The following is an 18,741-nucleotide window of genomic DNA, read 5'->3' as shown; positions in this document are numbered from 1 at the left end:
CATGTGTGTGTGTGTGCATGTGTGTGTGTGTGTGTCCATATTGGAAGGCACATAGATTGGTCAACTGAGCCCTAATTATGAAAATGTCAGTATCTGAAGCTTGGCTTAGTGAGCTAGAGGATGGGGGGTTGGGGAGAAGGTCGCCTGCTGGTTTCCTGACACTGCACTTTGGGAAGGCTGTTTGTTGCTCAGAGAGACCTTGCACGGCCTTAAATTCCTGTCATTGACCCCGATCTTCCTCACGGAGAAGGAGACGCCCAGGGTTCTGATGAGGCTCGAGCAGCCTGCCCTTCATCCAATGATTATATTTGCTCTTCTAAAAAGTCCTTATTATAGTTTGATATTTCCTCCCTAAAGAGAATTTTCCTTCTTTTGTCATTTTGTTGCCAATAGTTTGCTTTTTTCTGCTTCTGTTGTACAATGGGATTGGTCAAATCTGAAATGTGTATCTCTTTTTTTAAGTTGAGGAAACAAGAAGCATTTTCTAGTCCATTTTTCTCAATTTCAGTCTTGAATTGCATGAAGTTTCATAAGCTGATTGTTTGATGTTAGCTCATTTGTTGCTTTGGATTTCTGTGCTTTGGGATCTTGTCCAAGAAAATTCTTGCCTATGCCAGTGTCCCAAAGCATTTTCTGTATGTCTTCCTCTAGAAATTTCAACATTTCAGGTATTAAATTGAAATCATTCATCTATGTTAGCTGGTAATTACAACCGGTGAGACATAGAGATGTAGCGTCATCCTCTGCATAGATACACAAATTTCCAAACACCACTTATTGGAAAGACAGTTTGTCTTTTGGAGAAGGGACATTTTCCTTGAAGATTACTTGGTTATAGATATTAATTCTAGACTATCTGTTTTATCTCTCTAGTCCATATTTCTGTTTTTATGTTACTACTATGCTGTTTTCATTCCCTTTGTATTTTTAATATGTCAGAAAATGTCATGACTTTGCTTTGTTATTTTTCCTCATTATGACTTTGGCTCTTTGTTTTTTTTAATTCTTTTGTAGTTCCATATAATTTTAGAGTTATTTTTTCTACCTTCATAAAGAATGTCATTGGTACTTTCATAGAGCTTGCATTGAATATGTAAATGGTTTTGGCTATTATGGACATTTTATCTATCTATCTATCTATCTATCTATCTATCTATCTATCTATCTATCTTTCTATCTATCTACCCATCCATCCATCTATCTGTCATCTTTAGATCTATATGAGTTGAACCTAGGGCATTGTGTATGTTAAGGAAATACTCTAAAACTTGAGCTACATTTCTAGCTCTATCATGGACATTTTATCAATGTAGATTTTTCCAGTCCATGAACATGGGATGTCTTTCCAGTTTTCTGTCCTCTTCATTTCTTTTACCAATGCCTTATAATTTTTATAGAAGTCTTATAATCTTATTAGAAGTCTTATAATTTTAATATATAAAACATATTTATATACTTTTTATAGTTTTATAATTTTCATAGAAGTCTTTCAACTCTTTTGTTAAATTTATATTTATTATGTTTCACTGTGATTGATTTCTTGACTTCCATTTTAAATAACTTGCTATTGTCATATATATATAAAACAGTAGCACTGGGAACCAGTGGCTCACACCTATAATCCTGACTATTCAGGAGGCTGAGATCTGAGGCTCTTTGTTCACAGCCTGGGCAGGAAAGTCGATGAGACTCTAATCTCCACATAATCACAGAAAAACCTGGAACTGGTGGCTCAAGTAGTAGAATGCTAGCCTTTAGCAAAAGAGCTCAGACAGTATCCAGGCCCAGAGTTCAAGTCCCAGAACTGGCCAAAACAAACAAACAAACAAAAAAAACCCGTACATACACACATACACACCCCCCAAAAAAAACCCCAGCAGCAGCACTATGCTTTTATATGTTGATTTTGGATCCAACAGATTTGCTAAAATTGGTATAATAGTTTTTTTTTAGGGAATCTTTGGATCTCTCTCAATAAAATCATAGCAACTGCAAACTGTGATGATCTGACTTCCCATTTTTTCATTTGGATGCCATTTAAAAAATTTTCTCCTGCCTGATTTCTTTGACTAGGACTCTAGTACTAAGTTGAATAAAAGTGGTGAAAGTGGATATAATCGTCTTATTCTAGATCTTAAGTGAGAAACTCTTTAATATTTCAGTATGATGTCAGTTGTTGGCTTTTTATATATGAGTTTTGTTAAATTGAGAGGAATTCCTTCTAAACCTAATTTGTTCATAGTTTTTTTTTATCATAAAGGAATGTTTAATTTTGTCAAATAAGTTTTCTATATTTTTAAGATATACATATAGTTTTTTCCCATTCTGTTGATTTGATGTATTTTCTTTTAGCATGTGTATAATGCATATTGATTTGAATCCTTGTATCACTGGAATAAATCCCTTCTGATTGTAGTGAAGAATCTTTTTTAAAAAACTTTTTTGTGCTGGTACTGGGAATTGAACTCAGAGAGTTGATTATCATCCTTGAGATTTTTTATTCAAAGTTGGTGCTTTACCTTTTGAGCCACAGCTCTACTTTCAGCTTTTTTGATGGTTAATTGGAAATAAGAGTTTGATGGATGTGTCTGCCCATAGTGGCTTTGAACCATGATCTTCAGATCTCAACCTCCTAAGTAGCAAAATTACAGGCATAAGTCTTTGAAACAAGAGTGAATAGTCTTTTTAATGTGACTTGGTATAATTTTTTGTGAATTTTTGCATCTGCATTCTTCAGGAATATTAACCTATAGCTTTATTTTTTTATTTTTTTGTTAGGGCCTTCTCTGGTTTTGGTATAAAGTGATTCTTGCCTCATAAAATGAGTTTGAAACAATTTTCTCACTTTTATCTTTTTTGGAATAAGTAAAGATTATTATTAGGCTTTCAAATGTTATATCAGATTTCAGATAGCAGTGGAGTTCTCTGGTCCTAGGCTTCTTTGATGAGACTTTTTATTAGTGATTGAATCTTATTGTACATTATAGGTCTGTTCAGATTTTCCATTTCTTCATAGTTCAATTTGGTATAACCTTTGTGTCTAGGAATTTCTCCATTTCCTTCAGATTATCAAATTTGTTCATGTAAGCTTTCCACGGTTTTCATGGATATTTAGTATTTCTGTGGTATACGTTTAACAACTCTTTTTTTTTTTGTCTGATTTTATGTTTTTGAATGCTTTTTCCCCCCTTAGTTTAGTTAAAGGTCTGTTCATTTTGTTTATCTATTTGAACAATTAGTTCTTGTTTCACTGATTGTTTCTATTGTGTTTCAAGCCTATTTAATTTATTGTTGCTCTCATCTTTACTATATCTCTCCTCTAGCTTTGTGTTTGTCTTCTTTTGTTTCTTGATTTCTTTGAGGTGCAGAATGTGTGACCTGCAGCTATTGAATGGAATATTCCATACATACATGTTAGGCTCATCTAGGCTGGGCTTTCACGCTGCCATTTCTTTGCTGAATTATCTCTTGTCCCAATGAATTGCCCATCACTGAAAGTGGGATGTTAAGATTTCTTACAGTTTAAGTTTATAGACTGTCAAATCAGGGATAACCATAAAAAACTAGTTCAAATGCAGGAAAATAGAAGGAACATTTATTTGAAAAACAACAACAACAACATTTAGATAAAGAAGTAACTCAACAAAGACCTTGGAACCCATTCTTTAATGGTGTATGACTGACCTGCAGCCCAGGAAAGGTGAAGGAGTTCTCCAGTCTGCCTTGAGGAAGGTCAGTTTTTCTGGACAGATACACTAAGTGGTCAAGGGTAAATGGCAGGAAAATCTGGGGCAGGGTGGAAACAAAACAAAACAGCAGATGCGCCTTAAAACAGAGGCTCTGGTGAGGTCATTCCTCTAGGCATAAAATAACAGACTGTAATTAGAAGAAGATGGGCTGCTGCCAGGAGTTGGAATACTTGGGGAAGATTTCAGAATCATTGCAGATGGCTCCTTTTGTGTATAACTCCTATTAAGAACATCAACAAAATGGTGGGCATTGTCAGGTGGGCATTTTTATTTGGAAGTATAACAAAGTAGTTGATATAGAAATACTTTGGTGTAGTCCCATTGGTTTTCCATTTCTGCAGAATAGACTTCAAAACCTAGTGCTTCAAACAACAAACACTGTTAACTCACCTTTTCTGAGGGCCAGGAATTTGGGAGCAACTTAGCTCTTCACTCTGGTTCAGTCTCCTGATGTTTGGGTCAGAATGTGAACAGAAGCTATAATGATGTGAAGGCCTGACAAGGGCTGGAGCTCTCACTTCCAAGATGGCGCTCACTGTCTGTCTCTCCTGGGGGCTGCTTCAGGGCCCTAATAACTCCTATGGAATTGAGATCCAAGAAGTACGTGAAGCCAGAAGGTCTTTTCTGACCTGGATGTGGAAGTTCTGCTCTGTCCATTCTATAGTTTCTCCTTGGTTATCCCAAGTTCATTCAGTGTGAGAAGAGTTGTTCAGGCAGGGAACATTGGCACCCATATTGGACACCACAATCACAAACAGGATATATTGGTAGTTATTAGAGCATAGGTGAGGAAGAAAAAGAGTAAACTTCGTAAAGGAGTTTTTCTTTTTTGTAGGCCAAGAAAATTAGGATTCTTCCGGCTGAGAAGGGGGGATAGTGTTGAGGTATCGGAAATAGTAAGAGGTTTAGGGAAGTAAACATAATTTTATTCATGAGAAATACTGTTCCAAGTTTACTTTTTCTTGTAAAAACACTTATTTTCCTAGCCTAGTAGGAGACAGATTAAATCTAGAAAACAGAACTGGGGCTGGGCACTGATGGCTTATACCTAGCTACTCAGGAGGCTGAGATCTGAGGACTGAGGTTCAGAGCCAGCCTGGACAGGAAAGTCCATGAGTCTCTTATCTCCAATTAAGCCAGAAGTGGAGGTGTGGTGGCTTCAATGATAGAGCAAAAGCCCTGATTTTAACCCCTATTATTTAATGGCATTTGCTCAATACAGGTCTCACTGATATAAGTCCTAATTTTATTTTTGTCTCAGTTCTGCTAACTCTTTCAGTGGTTGCTCATCTGCTTTGTGTTTTTTGGGATACCACCCTTGGTAGGTTGTTCCAGCTCATACCTGAGTGTAGCACGCTCCATCCAGACTTCCTTCTATATGTAAGAGGTGCCACGCAAGGGTTTCTTGCTCCTCTTCTTTATGAACTATTGGTTCAAGTCTGACCCCTATCATGAGGCTACACAGCTTGTGTTGGTTTCTATTCCCTTTTAAATTCCTGGCAAGATATTTCTAAATTAAATCATTTGACAAATAAGCACACTTTGTTTACCAATTTTCTCCCTAGGAGATTTTAAACAAGGGAAGACATCATACCTTAATGTCACAGTAGCTTCTATATTTTCTTGTGTATAGATCTTTCTTTTGTTTAGACCACCTACAGAATAACTGGGGTTAACTTATTCAGGAGATGAGGTTAGATTCTTTCTATGATCCCACGCAATCCCCTCTCTCTGCCAGTATCGGAGCTTGAACTCTGTCCTTTAGCTGTTTTTCTCAAGGCTGCCATTCTACCTCTTGAGCCACAGCTCCACTTCTGGTTTTTTGGAGGTTTATTGGAGATATGATTCTCATGGACTTTCCTGCCTGGGCTGCCTTTGAATCATGGTGCTCAGATCTCAGCCCCTGAGAAGCTTGGATTACAGGTGTGAGCCACGTTTTTGCTCTCTGTCACCTTGCGCATCATGCCGTACTGGAAAGTTCATGGTTGTTTGCTGTGGCTGTTTGTACCATCTCCCTCAGAGCTTGGTATCACCAGTACCTCCCCTAGTTTTTGCTCAGTGTGAAGAGCCTGAGAAATGCTAGGAACACTGTTTAACACTCACTGCATGCTGATGTACAGGAATTTGGAGGGAATTGTTTATAGGATGATTATAAGTTTATTAAATGGGATGTGGCAGTGCTTTTTAAAAAATAATTATACCGGTATCCTTAGAACCTCCTTAGGAATATTTTTGGCTGCCACTAACAAATATTAATTTGCTTTAGAATATATTTTACTGTCAAATCTGATGTTAGCAAAATGACCTGAGTTCCTTCACACAGAACATGAGAAGCAGATAGAATGTTTGGAATGAATAGTCAGGCTTGGATAATGGATTATGCTAGGCTTGTGCTTTTGTTTAGATGTTAAATATTTCCCAAAGACTGGTGCCCAGAATGTCACTATTAAAAGAGGTGATGGAGCCTTTAAGGGGTGGGGTCTAATCAGAGGTTTTAGGCTCATAAAGGGGCTTGTAGAGCATGGGACTTCCTTTCTCATATTCATGGCTGTCTCCTCTGTCCTGTGTTCTTGCCATGAGGTACGTGTTGCCACAGGCTCCAGGTAACAAGACCAATTCATCATGGATTAAAACCCATCAGCCAAAACAGAACTGTCCCCCTTTCATGTTCATTAGCACAAGGCTGATTCACATATTTTAGAAGATGAAGATAGAAATACCCACCGTCCTTAAAGAGTCCTTCTGCTAGCAGTCATAGTTCCACTGAAAGTCCTCCTCTGAGGCTGGTCACTAGGCAACTAGCAGGTGGTGATCATTTGACAATGTTAATGCGCTGAAGCTGGGCTCACCCTACTTTGCTCACAGACTTGAAACCCTAGGAGGAAGAAGACTATGGAGAAAGAAGGCATAGGTAGGTTGTAGAAAACTCTGGCAGAGTGACCAAATAAAAACAGGCAGCTTTTCTTTTTTTCTTTGTTGGTCATGGGGCTTGAAGTCTGGGCCTGGGCGCTGTCTCTCAGCTCTTCAGCTCAAGGCTAGTGCTCTACCACTTGAGCCACAGTGCCACTTCCGGTTTTCTGGTGGTTCATTGGAGATAAGTCTCATGGCCTTTCCTGCCCGAGCTGGCTTTGAACTGCGATCCTTAGATCTCAGCCTCCTGAGTAGCTAGGATTACAGGAGTTAGTGGCGCCTGGCACAGGTAGCTTTTCTAAACCAGAGTTAAGAAGAAAAATGACTGATCTTAAGCAAGAAATTAGTTTTAATTTAGGGGATTGTGAGAAGACCTTAGAAGATACACAATAAGCTTGAGGAAGAAAACTGGGTGACAAGCACTTCAGTTATTTCCATGTAACCATTAGATCCTAGAAAGGTAATAAACGTTAGAGCCCAAAGAATTGTTTAGAATCATTTATCCCTCTGTTGTTGCAAAAATAAATTAGTCAACAACCCAGCATTTATTTCTCCTTAAAACATGGATAAAGAAACTTCTGCCTATTATTAGAGCCAAGACTCATTCATTATAAGGATTTTATTCAACCTGATTATTTATCGAGCCTTTTGTGGAAGAATTAGCCAAGCCTGCCTTCCAAGCAGAGTTTAAGGCAGAAAGAGTTAACTCGGTAGGCTGCTTCCTCTTTCTAATAGGAGCACTTTAGCAATGCTAATCAGTTATACTGATTTTCTGTTTTGATTTTTTCCCATAATAATTAAGTGAATGATCTGGGATGCAATCAAGTTTGGCACCAGGGGGTTCATGCAAATAACATTTATTTTCCATTTAAAATTTTAATAAATGGAATCATAGGAAAGTTATTTGAAGATGAAGACTGAGTGGATGAGGTTAGCTTAACACCCAATTTAGAACAGTAAATATATTCAAAATGTCTATTACAATAAAGCAAATCATCATTATGTTTCCCTTCTTTGATTGAAATAATGTTTTTAATGTATTTTGCTTTTATTTGGAAACCAAAAAATTAGAGAATTAGAGTGTTAGATTATTGAGCATAGAAGAGACAAATGAAGAAACAATGTATTGAACTTTTCCCCTCTCAGAAAAGGCATAAAGAAAAAAAAATGGTATCCATATTTACTCTCCAAAACCTTTAGACAAATATAAAGAAAATATGGAGAAAACATATGTACTGCTCAGTTGGATTGTATATCGGGACTTTTACCCAACAAGATAGAACAAAAGGACAATCTATGTTTCCAAAATAGTGTTTCTAAAATTACTTATAGTTTGGTAGTTTATTTTTGAGATATCTTATTTCCTGACTGTATGTATCAACTGCATAACTTTCCCAGTCTGAACCAGCTTATGTGAATTATCATGATCCCTGTACCATGCTTGAGAAGGAAGCTTTTGACATTTTATTGTTTAATAAAGATTGTTCTAGAACTCAGCTCTTTCTAGTTTTAATTGGAAAACTGGTTTGTGCTGAAAAGATGAAGTTTACAAAAATACACACCCGTGTCTTTTACTGGACTGGTATTTTCCCTTCCACGCATTCACATGTGGCTATGCAGCGCAGTTTGGTGTTTCCGAAGGCTGAATGTGAAGAGCTCTGGGCCGGAGGCCCAGTCCTACCCTCTGTCCTGACACCCTGCTTCACAGGTCCATCGATCAGCTGCAAAGAAGAACAAGAAAAACCAGCCTCTTGCTTTTGACATCAAAAGTGAACCCAAAGCTTATTTCTTTTTCTTGGCAGTTTGATTCACTTGTGGCAATTTCTAACTTCACAGACTAAACATTTCTAATTGGAAAATGGGTAGTTTGATCTGAGATGGTGAGTCAGGAAATAAACTCCCAACTTGGGGTTATTGATTGTGAGAGGGTGGTAGATTACTGCTCACCAGCTACTTTTGTCTTTGAGGGGAAAAAAAATGAAGTTAATGTATATATTTCACACTTCATGGACATGTATCCTGACAAAGAAAAGCTATGAGGCTGAGAGGTATTTGCTCTGCTTAGTTGTTACAGCCCAATGCATTCAAGACTTTTCTTTTTCTAAAGGCTGAGGGTAAATTATGTCCTTAGTTATAGAATGGGGACAATAAAAACTATTTCTTGAGCAAGTTGCTGTGAAGATGAGATAGTTTGTATGAGGGGTTCAGTATGTGTGTGGTGCACAGCAATTAGTTAGGAAATATAAACTCTTATGGCTTATCAGCAGCAGCATTGTATTATTATCATTGTCACCATCATAATTGTCATAGACATTGTCAAAGTTGCTATCATCACCTTTATGGTCAGCCTTATCATCTTCACCATCCTCATCATCACCATCATTGTGGTCATTATCCTCATTCTCATCTTCTATTCATTCCTGTTAGATGGAACCACTTTGTTGAGTTATATAATATTAAATTTCATAAATGTGAGCCTGTAAGAGATACCTATCTTGTTTATTCTCTAAGTCATATTTTGGCTACCTACTTTTGTTTTAAATGTGGGGTTCTTTAGTGATTAATCATACCTTTTTAGAAGATTTTACTACTTCTCCTTATGCCTTACATTAGTTTTTTTTTAAATTAAACTGAAAATTGTCTAATACCTTATCCCAAATAGTTTTCTTCTGTTATAGCCTTTCTGGAATCAGAGACAAATAACATCACATGGTACTTAAAATACTTGTCTTTCAAAATAGTCATGAAACAGAATAATTTAGTACTTCTTTTGTACATCTTCTGAATTTAAAAGATAAACTATATTCTAAATTTAGTTTTTTTGCTGTTACTGTTTATTTTTTATTTTTATTTTTTTTTGGTCGTGGGGCTTGAACTCTGGGCTTGGGTGCTGTCCCTGTGCTCTTCAGCTCAAGGTGAGCGCTCTAAGGCTTGAGCCACAGTGCCACTTCCGGTTTAATGGAGATAAGAGTCTCAAGGACTTCCCTGCCCAGGCTGGCTTTGAACCGTGATCCTCAAATCTCAGTCTCCTGAGTAGCTAGGATTATAGGCGTGAGCCACCGGCACCCAGCTGTTTGTTTTAGAATAATCTAACTTTTCAAACCATAAAGTCACTATTCAGAACATTTAGATCTTCAATACTAAAACCTCAGTCACTTGGTGGTGTGAGAACTTGATATAGCTTCTGAAATGTCAGCTGTCACCCAGAATGCAACTGCTTTAAGTCTCATCTCCTGGCCCATTTACAAGAGGCAGATTGGGGATATTTACTTTCCTTGTAATTGGTCAGTGGGTCAGATAGGTCTAATTCCACGTCCATTTTTATAGCTATGTGATATCACAGTATGACAATAAAGCTCTTCCTTCTTACTAAGTGCCAGGAAATGAACAAGTGCACCTCTGAGGTACCTGGCATTCCAACAGTTAAATTACATGCCCGGCACAATGGCAGGCTTACAGAAGACGTTTAATAAATGCTTACAGGTGGCTTCACTTGAATACCTCACAGGAACCTAACCTGGGCTTTTCTTTGAGAGAAGGAAGGCTTCTCAACTCCCATCACACGGAGAGGCTGATTGTGCCCCACTGGGTTAGAGCGGAAGTCTTTCCTCTCATAACTCCTCCATTTAGCTGTCAAGCCCTGCTACCTCCTGAGTTCCCCAGAGTCCCTCTCCTCCTGCCAGCCAGGTGTGTTTCTTGGTTCACTCCTCTTGGGGATATCTTACTGGTGTCTCTCACAGTCTGCCCCGTGTAGCCAGAGTTCTCTTCCAGAATCACTGTGTACACTTTAGTTCTCTTCATCTTCGAGTGAAGGCTCATGTGTTGCAGTGGTGGACATAGCCTGTTGTGACATGCCCAAGTCTCTTTAGTTAGCTGTTGTCTTTCTGTTAGGTGAATTAATTGGAGTTCTATTGATGCACCTGCTTCTCCCCCGCTGCCCCCGAGCCCTGTGCCTGGAACTTGGAATATCCTTCTGGAAGGTCTGCTGACCAGCTTACCCATTCTCCAGGCTCCCAGATAAATTGATATTTGTTTTTCCCTAATAGCCTCATGCTTTAATTTCGCAGACATGGATCATTCAACAGCTTTATACTTTACACTTTTTATGTACACCTTTTTAAACAACATATATTCAATACTGGAGTTTGAGTTGAGGACCTTTGTTGTATTTTCTGCCCAAGAGTTATAACACTTAAATTACATGTTAGTTGTTTTCAGAAAAGGTCTTGCATTGTTTTTCCTCAGGAATAGCCTCCAAAAGCGACCCTTCTATCTCCCCCTTCCATGTAGCTGGGATTACAGACATGACCCACCATGTATGCCTTTCTTATTTGTTAGAAGAGTGTGTCACTAGATTTTTCATTTTCTTTTCTTTTTTCTTTCTGGGATAGCATTGAACCACAATCCTCTAACTCTCTCTTCCATGTATGTAGCTTGATTACAGGTATATACCACCATGCCTGACCCTTTATTTATCTGTTAAAGAATGTATGCTAAGATAGTGTATTTTGTTCCTATTCAGCAGTAGAGAGAATAGAACCTATATTTAATAAATTTGTGTCATGATTACTAAATTCTCAGCATCTCAGTGGGCAGGGAGGACTCGCTGGTAATTTGTACAGTTGGTTATTTGTTTGGGATCAGGTAGGCATTTGGAACATGTTGACCAAACTCTCAGTGTGAGTCTCAGCTGCCCCTCTCCAGACTCAAAGGAGCTTCTGTTTCCTCATTCGTTTTCTGGGACCAGTGAGGCTAGATTCCTCTGCAGGCTTTCTTCCTCCAGAAGGAAAGATGCCTGGTAAGGGATCTGGAGGCCTGTGTTGCTGTGTGTGGTTCTGGGCGATTGCTTTCATGTCAGCTGGCGTGGCTGAGAAGGGCTTTTGTGGTGGTGTCAGTGATGATCTGCACATTGTAGTCGTTTACAAAACAGCCAGCATCCCGAACAACATGAGAAACACCTTTCTCTCATGGATTAGGAAATCTGGTGGCCCTGGCTACATCAATGCATGGATTGTTTCACATATTTCTGCCCAAGTGAGGACTGGGACTGAGTACTTGTTCTACTGCAAAGAATTCAGATGAGTGTTTTAATGCGCCTCTTTTGATTTGTTTCAGATTGTTCTTCAAAAAGGAAAAATGGAGTCATGCCTGGGCTTTATCTGCTTATTGTTGTGCTACTGGATTGGGAAGGCATCGCCTTTGAATCTTGAAGACCCCAATGTGTGCAGCCACTGGGAAAGGTAACAGTCCTGAAAGAGGCCAGAGGAGAGGCCGCCTGCGTGTTGATCAGCATCAACCTGAGGAACATTAGACATGGAGAAGAGATGGCAAAGTGGCTTTCTGTCAACGTCTTTGGGAATATTGAGTGGTGTTATGCAACTTATAGAATATATATAATAGTATATTATTAATCATATTACATATACATTATAGGATATATATTCTATATAGGGAACATATGTTGATATATGCATACATACAAATCATGTAAAAAATGAGATATATCTAATTCTGAAACAGGTCCAATAAGAAGGTCCAGGGAAAACACTAAAAAGTCCATCTCAATTAGAATGAAGTGTCCACAGTCTTGTTCCTACTCTGAATCTATTTGCAGTGATTTTGAGTCTGGATTTGCGTCTGGGAGTGAGAACAGGGCAGAAGGCCTTCTAGCTGCATCCCTACTGATATCCGGACATTTCTTTTCAATAAAGTCATGCCTTGTTTTAATGCAGCAAGCATGATTCCAAAAAAAAATTGTACATAAAATTAAATGAAAAAGCATCAAATTAAATCATTACAAACGAAGGAGGCCTTAGTAATGAAAGCATCTCTGCAGAGAATCTTTAGGAAGATGTATAATTCTGGGAGTCATTGGTCCCTTCTCCCCACTCCTTTAATCTATTCTGAAAGGTTAAACTTGCCCAGATAGCAGGAATTCCTCTCAAGACCTCACAAAAGAAGAGAAGCTGCTCTTCGCTTAACCCTCACTTACTGATATAGAAGCGGTAGTAATTGAATCAGCAGTCCTGAAGCGAGCCAAGATAAGAAATGACGATTATTACCATAGCTGATTAAAGTAACAAGATAATTTAGTCAGATAAAATGTAATTAACCACTCTGGAATGTGGCCAAGTGCTGATGGCTCCCCTCCCACCACCTCCGGTTCTTTGACCTTAAATTAAATCTTGCTGGGTTTTCTCCCCGATAACACTTAAGAGGATAAAATCATGATGATGATATGTTTTTAGTGTGTTTGAGAGGATTAAACAAACAAGCAGAAAATATAGGGGTTTGCATCCCAACGGCGAAAATTGTGCAGAACTGGGATTAAATGCCTTTTTGTTTTATGTTGGAGGTTCTGAAAGGCCTGTAGTATATCTGGGTGGGGGATCAGAGGCGTAAGAGTGTCTGGAGGTGCTGGGACTCTTGATGACTCCAGACAGCCTGGCACCGGAAGTTCAATGCTGCTCACTGGTGATGGAAACGAAGTAGACCAGGCAGCGGAGAGGTGCCTTCTTCCCACCTGAAGACGTCTAGAGCAGTTGCCAATGACCATGGACTGTTATCGGTGGAGCTACTGAAGTTTAAGGAGCAGCTAGACACCTGCCAAAGCTGCAGTTTACGGCGCTCAGAAGAGGCAGCCCTGTTCAAAAAGTTTTCTTGCACGATACAAACGGGCCTCTTAAAAAGTGGCAACCGGATTTTCTGAGGATGGGTGCTTATTGGCAAATTAGGTGTAATCACTTACAAAAGTATCTGGCAGTCATAATTTGAAGACTGTTTACTACCATAGGAATAATGATAATGATATGCTGGTATGTTTCAGAAGCAATTGGAGATGTAGCTTACTTGGGAGAGCTCCTGTTTAACACGAGTAAGGCCCTGAGTTCAAACTCCAGTATGGCCAAAACCCCCACAACATTTCAGAAGTATATGCATGGCACATTCATAGCACAAAAAAATAAACAAAGCAAAGCAAAACAAAAAAAAAAACTTCAAAGAAACGAGACCCTGCAAAGATAAACAAACTGCTATTGATATTTGTTTTCCAAATTTATTAACATGATTAACAATGCTCTTAAAAAAAGGAAAAGGAGAGAAAGACTATATGGAAAGGGAAAAAAAGTGTAAAAATTAACTGATTCAGAAAAGAAATTTGAGTTGAAAAGACTTAGCACCTTTCTCTCACAAACCAAACTGAAAGGATCCGTTTTTGATGAATGTAGAAAGCACTGTATATTCAGTCAGTTCTGAAGGGGGCTTTATTGTGAAAATTGTAATGAGAAAGTCAACATTGAGGAGAACTGTTCAACATAGTGGATTTTATACTCTACTATCCCCACACATAGAACTTTATCTTTGTTTTTATTGTGTGTGTGTGTGTGTGTGTGTGTGTGTGTGTGTATGGTGCTGGGGATGGAACAGGTCTATACACCTGCTAGGCAAGTACTTGACCCCTGGGCCACAAACTCCAGAGCCATAGCAGGTTATATTAACCATTTATGCCTTGACCTTTCTCAGGTAGTAGGCTCATTGAGGGCTAGAACTGCATAGTATTTGCTCCAAATTCTTGTTTAATTAGAATACTATTTTGATGACTCTTTTATACAGAAGAGCCTCTTTTTATCTTTACCCATACAGCATCCTGCAAGTGTACATTATTGGTGAGCGGTAAGTGGCAGGAAGAGGAAATTTAATGTACTCTAACATTTCCTCTTATGAAAGGCATCTTCCTAGTTGGTAGAAATGAGTGAAAACAGTTTTTCATTGGGTTATGGAATCCATTCCCCAACCCACTGCAAATAAAATTGTCCAGGTTCCATTGATCAATAGACCTGAAGATCATAACACAGCTTTTGCAATTTCCTGAGATTCTCACATCAGGTCTGCTTCTAACTAATTTACTTCACATGTGGAGCCTTGTAGCATGTGTATTTTGCCTAACTGGTATTAGTTTAGTGTGGGTTCTTTTCATTCTCATAGAGCTTAGATGTCATCTAGGACCTGACCTGTGTAGCTCTCCCACACTTAGCAGATGATCACTCTTCTCCACTAGAAATGTAACAGGGATAGAATACTGAAGACCTCAAGATCTGGTTATGTATAAGCAGCTGCTTAGCAAGAAAAAAAAATATTGGCAAGGAGTCTTGGCCTTTGCCCCAGTCTGAACCTCAGGTCACCACTGAAGTTCTGAAGAAAGTGTTCATGCAACATGGCATTCCAAGAACATTAAAATTTAGTCCTATATAGCTCAAGACAGGTTATCTGGCAGAATACAAGCAGCTGTCTGCTCTACCCCTGTTTGAACATGTATTTTCAAGGAGCATCTGGGGTCATCCATTGGGTCATAAAAGGTAGTCATTTAAAATGTCAAATAGAAAAGCCTTCTTCAACATCATCTCTCACCCTCACATTTTAAAATGAAATAATCAAGACTCAGGGAAGTGAGGCTCTTTGCTGACATCCACTCCGATTTTTAGCATTTGACCAAAAATTACCACCTTATCTTCTCCTAACTCAGTGATCTCAGTTGGGCCTGTGTCTTCTGCCACTCATGTATGGGGTGATATCAAATGACAATCTATCAACGATACAAACAAAACACAAAAAATATGAAAAGTGGGATTGTCTCCTGTATCACCTATCAAAACCCTAAGTACAACAACTATGAGAGACCAGCAACAGAAAAGACCCTACCGTTTGTGGGGCGAGCACCAGATTCTCTACTATGTCTACCTCAATTCTTCATGCTAGTGTTTCACCCTCCTCATTTCTTCCATACTGTTTCTAGGCATCATTCCCATTGAATTAACTTGGGCTATTGATTTGCTGCAAATGAGTTATATGTATGACCCATTTTGTCTGTTAATGTGAAGATTTTAGTAGAACTCATTTAGAGATTGAAAGCAAATAGAATAATTGTGTAGGGAAGAAGATTCTCTGGGGTTTCCTGTAGGCAGATATTAAGCTCCTGAGTATGCATTAGACTGTTGAAAGTTATGGAGTACAGCATTGACCGTTCTTCATATTTCATGGACATTTTCCTCTCACCTAACCCAGGCCCACAGAGTTGCATGTCTTTTCTCTAACAAGAAGCTATTGGGGAACTGTAATAGAAAATAGAATGTTTAAGTAGTGGCAAACCATTGCTATGAGTATTTCAAGTGACTGGCCGTTATGTTTAGAACCTTGTTTAAAGAACTTCCTATAGTTTTTTTTTCTTTTACTTCGATGCAGTGTGTATTCTTCTACTGCCCAAGAAGTAGGACAAGCACATGAAAGCAAATGATTCCAAAGTCCCACAAGAGAAATGTGTTCATTCTGAGTTTTCAAAATCAGTAGCAAAATGTACTCTGTTATAAATACTCCAATTGTCTCTTTACTGGGTAACCTGATTATGTGCATGCAGAGTAGCAGCTTTCTGTAAAAGGTCTTTATTATCCCTAGAGCCCTAGGATGAGGGAAAGAAGCGTAAATAAAGAAAAAATTATAGTGACACTTGGGAACATTAGGGTTGATAATGAAGAGTGAAAGAAATTTCCTTTGAAATATTTAGCATGAACTCTTTAACTATCTTATTAATATGGATCTGTGTGTGTGTGTGTGTGTGTGTGTGTGTGTGTATGTGTATGTGTATGTGTTTTAGTTTCAAAGACCTGTAAAAGCATGATTCTATGTACATCAGTACGGAGGGCTGGGGATGTAGCAAGCCTGTTGGATGCAAGGTCTGTGTTTCTCCAGTACCACACACACACACACACACACACACACACACACACACACACACACACACACGATATGGAGCTATAAATGAAATTAATTTAGTCTTCAGTTGCTTTTCATTCCAGATTCTATCATTAATGTAAAAGGAGAAACACTGATTCCATTTTCTTCCATTTCTTTCCAGCTACTCTGTGACTGTGCAAGAGTCCTACCCACATCCCTTCGATCAGATCTACTACACCAGCTGCACTGACATCTTAAACTGGTTTAAATGCACGAGGCACAGGTAACAGAAGCTCAGACCTGGCCGAGGGTGGCTGCCTGGCAATGGGGTCTAGCATTCAGAGGTATCAGTCACCTGAGAAAATGCATTCATGCATTAGCCCACAGTGGTTGAGGGATAGCCACTGTCCTAGCCGTAAGCCAGATTGCCAGCATGTATCAAACCTAGTTAATTTTGAGATTGAGTCTTACTCTTTTCCCAGTCTAGTATGGACCCATGCTAGCCCCAATTCGCAACTTTCTGCTATAGCAGGATGCCAGATGCATGCCACCATGCCCAGCTTTTTTGTTGAGATAGGAATCTTGCAAGCCCTTTTGCCAGGGCTATTCTGAGACCATGAGCCTCCTTATCTCAGTTTTCCAAATAGCTGGAAGGACAGATGCATGCCACTGTACCCAGCTCATGGTTGAATTGAAGTCTTGAGAAGTTTTAGCCCTGGCTGACCTCGAATCTTAGTCATCCCAGATTCATTTTCCTGAGTAGCTAGGATGATATTTGCGAGTCAGTTTGGTAGCTTTACGTGTGTGTATTCAACAAATGTAACCAGATCTGTCTTTCCCAGCCAACTAAGTTCCTTGCAAGAGAAAAACTAAATTATTTAGCATACTGCTGTGTTCTCAGTGCCTAGAATGGTGCCACTAACAGAAAAGAACAAACTTGCATTTGAATCAGTGGCTGTGATGCTTTTAGTTACGTGGACTAGTATCCATCCGGCTCTTTCTTCCATAAACTAGAAATTATGTCCAATCCAGTTGCTGATCAGCAGAACTAATAATGTGATTTGTTTCCTTTATGTAGAATCAGTTATCGGACAGCCTATCGCCATGGGGAGAAAACCATGTACCGGCGCAAATCCCAGTGCTGCCCGGGCTTTTATGAAAGCAGAGACATGTGTGTCCGTAAGTAAGGCCCTTACCCCTTTGGGGCACCCCTGTGCGTCACAGTGCTGGTTTGCTCCTGTTTGTGGAGGCTGAGCTGGTAGGCCAGGGACAGGCAGCCTCTTCAAGTCTTTTCCCTTTGACGGGTGTTCATGAGAGAAGCAGCAGCTTTGTCCCCTTTCCTAGCAAAATCTCCAGACGCTCGGCTTGAGGGAAATCAGCTGTGGTAGGTGAAGATGTAAGGTCTGTATGGCCGTATTAACTGCAGTTCTTCAACAAATGTCTCCTTGGAGACCCATCCAGAGTCACAGAAGGGAGTGTGTGAAATGAGGAACGGTCACAATTGGGAAATGACCATAAGGCAGACATCAGTATCTCACACCCATAACCCTAGCTGCTGAGGAGGCTGAGATCAAGCGGAGCAACGCTCAAAGCCCGCCTAGGCAGAAAAGCTCTATAGACTCCATCCCCAGAATAACCACACGATCATATGCCTATGTACACAAGTGTATTGTCTAACGTAGGCAAGGGGTCGATTCCAATGCTGTATCACCTTGGAACAATGAACTTACAGTTTAACAAAATGAATTCCAGGGAGCTCAATCGTATTTTGTATGAGGAGAGGAGGCCAAGGGAAGGGGGCAGACAAATGGAGAGAGGAAGTGTGGGTGAACGGAGTCCATGTATTCAATGTACATATGTGAAAACGAGCTAGGTAACTTGGGATGGGTGGGGTTGGGAGACATGGGGGGATGATGAAGGAGGTGACATTGATCAGATGCATTGTAGTCACAAATTGACAGGTGGAATTGAAATCCTCTACAACTAAAGATAAATAAAAATGAAAAAAAATACAATTTTCCCAATTAAAAAAAATAAAATAACTGGCAAAAATCTGGGCTGGAGGTATGGCTTAAGTAGTGGAGCCCCAGTCTAGCCAGCACAGCAAGCAAATACAAGGGCTCTGTGTGGAGGAAAAGACAGGAAGTCCAAATTACATAGTAGAACTTTGCTTTTATTGTCACCATCCCTCTTCTCTGCTCCCCATGTCTGCAGTTCATTGTTTGAGAGAAGCTTGGTGTTTCATAGGATGTATTTTGTAGTTGCAGTTTCTTTTTTTTTGGGGGGAGGGGTCCAGTTGTGGGGCCTGAACTCTGAGCCTGGGCGCTGTCCCTCAGCTTTCAGCTCAAGGCTAGCG

At 39.4% G+C, this 18,741-nt stretch overlaps 1 protein-coding gene across 1 annotated transcript in view; it reads left to right on the top strand.

The window, feature by feature from the left end:
* Positions 1-6,764: 6,764 nt before the first annotated feature.
* The window catches only part of Megf10 (multiple EGF-like-domains 10), a gene marked incomplete at its 5' end in the record, with an annotated part of 100,063 nt that continues 88,086 nt past the window's right edge, over positions 6,765-18,741 (top strand). The window contains 4 exons of the mRNA XM_013015532.1: positions 6,765-6,776; positions 11,802-11,899; positions 16,567-16,668; positions 17,464-17,564. Coding sequence (XP_012870986.1) covers positions 6,765-6,776; positions 11,802-11,899; positions 16,567-16,668; positions 17,464-17,564 — 313 coding nt within the window. The remainder of the gene's footprint in view (positions 6,777-11,801; positions 11,900-16,566; positions 16,669-17,463; positions 17,565-18,741) is intronic.

This window comes from Dipodomys ordii, unplaced genomic scaffold, assembly GCF_000151885.1.
Source record: "Dipodomys ordii isolate 6190 unplaced genomic scaffold, Dord_2.0 Scaffold27, whole genome shotgun sequence".
Lineage (NCBI taxonomy): Eukaryota > Metazoa > Chordata > Mammalia > Rodentia > Heteromyidae > Dipodomys > Dipodomys ordii.
Note: the sequence above shows the minus strand (reverse complement) of the source record. Positions and strands in the feature narration are given on the sequence as shown.